Source organism: Clupea harengus, chromosome 22, assembly GCF_900700415.2.
Source record: "Clupea harengus chromosome 22, Ch_v2.0.2, whole genome shotgun sequence".
NCBI lineage: Eukaryota > Metazoa > Chordata > Actinopteri > Clupeiformes > Clupeidae > Clupea > Clupea harengus.
The window spans coordinates 7475528-7478027 of record NC_045173.1 but is presented as its reverse complement, the minus strand read 5'-3'; the positions used below and the strand labels follow the sequence as shown (position 1 = coordinate 7478027).

The 2500-nt window shown below is 53.9% G+C and overlaps 1 protein-coding gene across 1 annotated transcript in view; it reads right to left on the bottom strand.

Annotated features, from left to right (window-relative positions):
- ndst3 (N-deacetylase/N-sulfotransferase (heparan glucosaminyl) 3) overlaps positions 1–2500 on the bottom strand; it is a 49715-nt gene that overhangs the window by 42662 nt on the left and 4553 nt on the right. Inside the window, exon 2 of the mRNA XM_031559981.2 lies at positions 1254–2500. This exon is cut by the window's right edge and continues 94 nt beyond it. Coding sequence (XP_031415841.1) covers positions 1254–2237 — 984 coding nt within the window. The 5' untranslated portion in view covers positions 2238–2500. The remainder of the gene's footprint in view (positions 1–1253) is intronic.

Here is a 2500-nt window from a genome sequence, read left to right as displayed (position 1 = left end):
CGAGAGAGCGAGAGAGAGAGAGAGAGAGAGAGAGAGAGAGGGGATGTTCCACCCAACATGAAGGTTTTATGTGCTTGTCAGCCTGTGTACGCTCTGAGCTGAAAGCGCCTCAGTAAGTCATGAAGTCAGCAGACAAAGGAGGCGAAGGAGGCCCACAGGCCCAACCACTGGCCCAGCGCTGCCACTGAGCCCAGCCAGCCAGCCAGCGAGGGAGAGAGGGAGTGAGGGAGGGAGGGAGCGAGCGCAAGAGGGAGAACGTGGGAACCGCTGCGTGAAAGAGTGCATGAAAGAGTGAATGAACACCATTCAGCTGCTTTTGTTCCCCACTAAACAGGCTCTTAACCATTGACTGAGTCAATACAAACACAGGGAAACACAAGCACGCACACACACACACACACACAGACACACACACACGCACCCCTCCACACACACACACACACAAGCAAACTCAAAACCACACGGACATAAGCACACTCGATCCAAATTAAAAACACTCTATTTGACCTGAATCCTCAGCACGGGCACAGACACTCAGACTCTTACCAAAACACACACACCACTTGAACTCATGACAGATACTTCAACTCAAACACACACACTTAACCGATTGAGTGCCAGCATCAAAGATGCACTTTGCCCTGGACCCCCCCCCCCCACACACACACACCCTCAGACACACACACCTCAGAGAGAGAGAGAGAGAGCTGGCTATGACTCCTGCTTGAGCCTGCACACAGCTGCAGCGGCGGGGGGTAGACTACAGGAGGAGCACTCCAGCCTCACACACTACAATCCTGAAATGTGCGACCGTTTCATCACAGCACATCAAATAATCATGTGGCTCACATCCTATTATGACGTGCTTCACCTCACAACATACATATCCTCTTAGTGCAACTGAGGTTTTGGGCAGACATTCAGGCAGATTAGCAGGCGACAAGTTAGTAGCCTGCCTTTCTCTGCCACAAGTTACCATCCAGGACTCAGCCATGTGTTCTGTGGTTAAAGTTCATATAAAGTTTAAGTCATGTCAGAGCCCCGAGGCAGCTTAGAACGGTTTATGACAACTTTTCAGCAATTTTGCATCCACAAAATACAAACATTTTAGGAATATCTCTTAACCCAGAAAAAAGCAAAAAGATTAACTGAGCTAGTAAAATGTTTCCTCGGCAAGTGTAAGACAATGTTTTAAACCTCTGCATGTCCTTCTCAAAACACAAACCCAGACAATCCCCTCCCTTTCTCCTCACCTTCACATCATTGACATTCATTCTCGTTCCCTTCTTCCCCACAAAGATGTCGTCAACGTCCACCAGGATGTAGCGCTCGAGGGAGCGGGACAGCTTGCGGCCGGTCAGGTAAGAGATGGCGTCCACCAGGATCAGACGGTGAAGCCAGTAGCTCAGTCCGTGGCCGAATAGCACGCGCTGGACGCCGTCAAACAGCCCCAGGTCCTGCACCACTGTGGCCAACAGAGGGGCCGAGCCCAGGGGCTCCCGAGAGCCCGCGCCCTCCAGGGGCCGCTGCTTAGCCAGCAGCACCGGCTCGTAGGTGGAATGGTTGGACAGGAAGACGGTCCAGTCGTCCCCCGGCAGTATGCCACGGTCCAGCTCAGCTTTGGTGACGTAGAGGAGAGGCGAGCGCGGGTTGACGCAGCAGTCACGCAGCCCCACGTTGGTGTGCATGAACATCGGAAACCCCCGCAGACGCAGAACCGTCGGAGAGTTCTCACTGGCGCGATGGAACCCGATGACGCCCACGCTGTATTCAGCGCAGTACTTGTCCAGCAGGTCCCGGTTCCAAGCATCCATGTTGGCGTACTTAAGCAGGTTCTCGTAGATGATCAGTGCGTAGCGTCCACGGCCCTTGTGTGTGAGCGGGGGGATGTCCCCCTTGCCTGGGGCAATCTCAGAGTGGTACTGGAACTGGTTGGACTCAAGGATGGCAATGATGTCCTGTCCTAACTGGGAGTACTGGCTCTCGACAAACACCAGCACCACCAGGTCCTTGCGGCTGGTGTCAATGGGCTTAGGTGTCCGTGGCTCTGCCTGGCGGTAGGGGAGGGCATGTGGATCTGAGCAGTCGGGTCCTGAGGCCCGATCTGTGAGCTCTAGCTCCTGGGCGGATCCCGTGTAGAGGTAATACGCCGACACCAGAACACTGACCACACAGAAGGTGGCCAGCAGGATCACCAGCCGCCGCAGGTTTCGCCTCAACTTCACTGTCAGATTCATGGCGAGTTAGGAGCATGTGTGCATTTAAGTGTGTAGGTGTATGTGTGTCTGCCCATATGTGGGTGTGGCTGTGTCTGCGCCCGTGTCTGTGTTTGGGTTTCGGGTAGCAGGTGTCTAAATGACTGAATAATCTGATTCAAGGTTCTGATTGGTCACAGACCCAGCCCAAGGCAGGCGATTGGCTTGCTGCTGTAGAGCCTACAGTCATGTGACCATGTCAGAGAGTGTGGAGTGGTGCACGTTTGCTGTCAGCACAGAGAGCA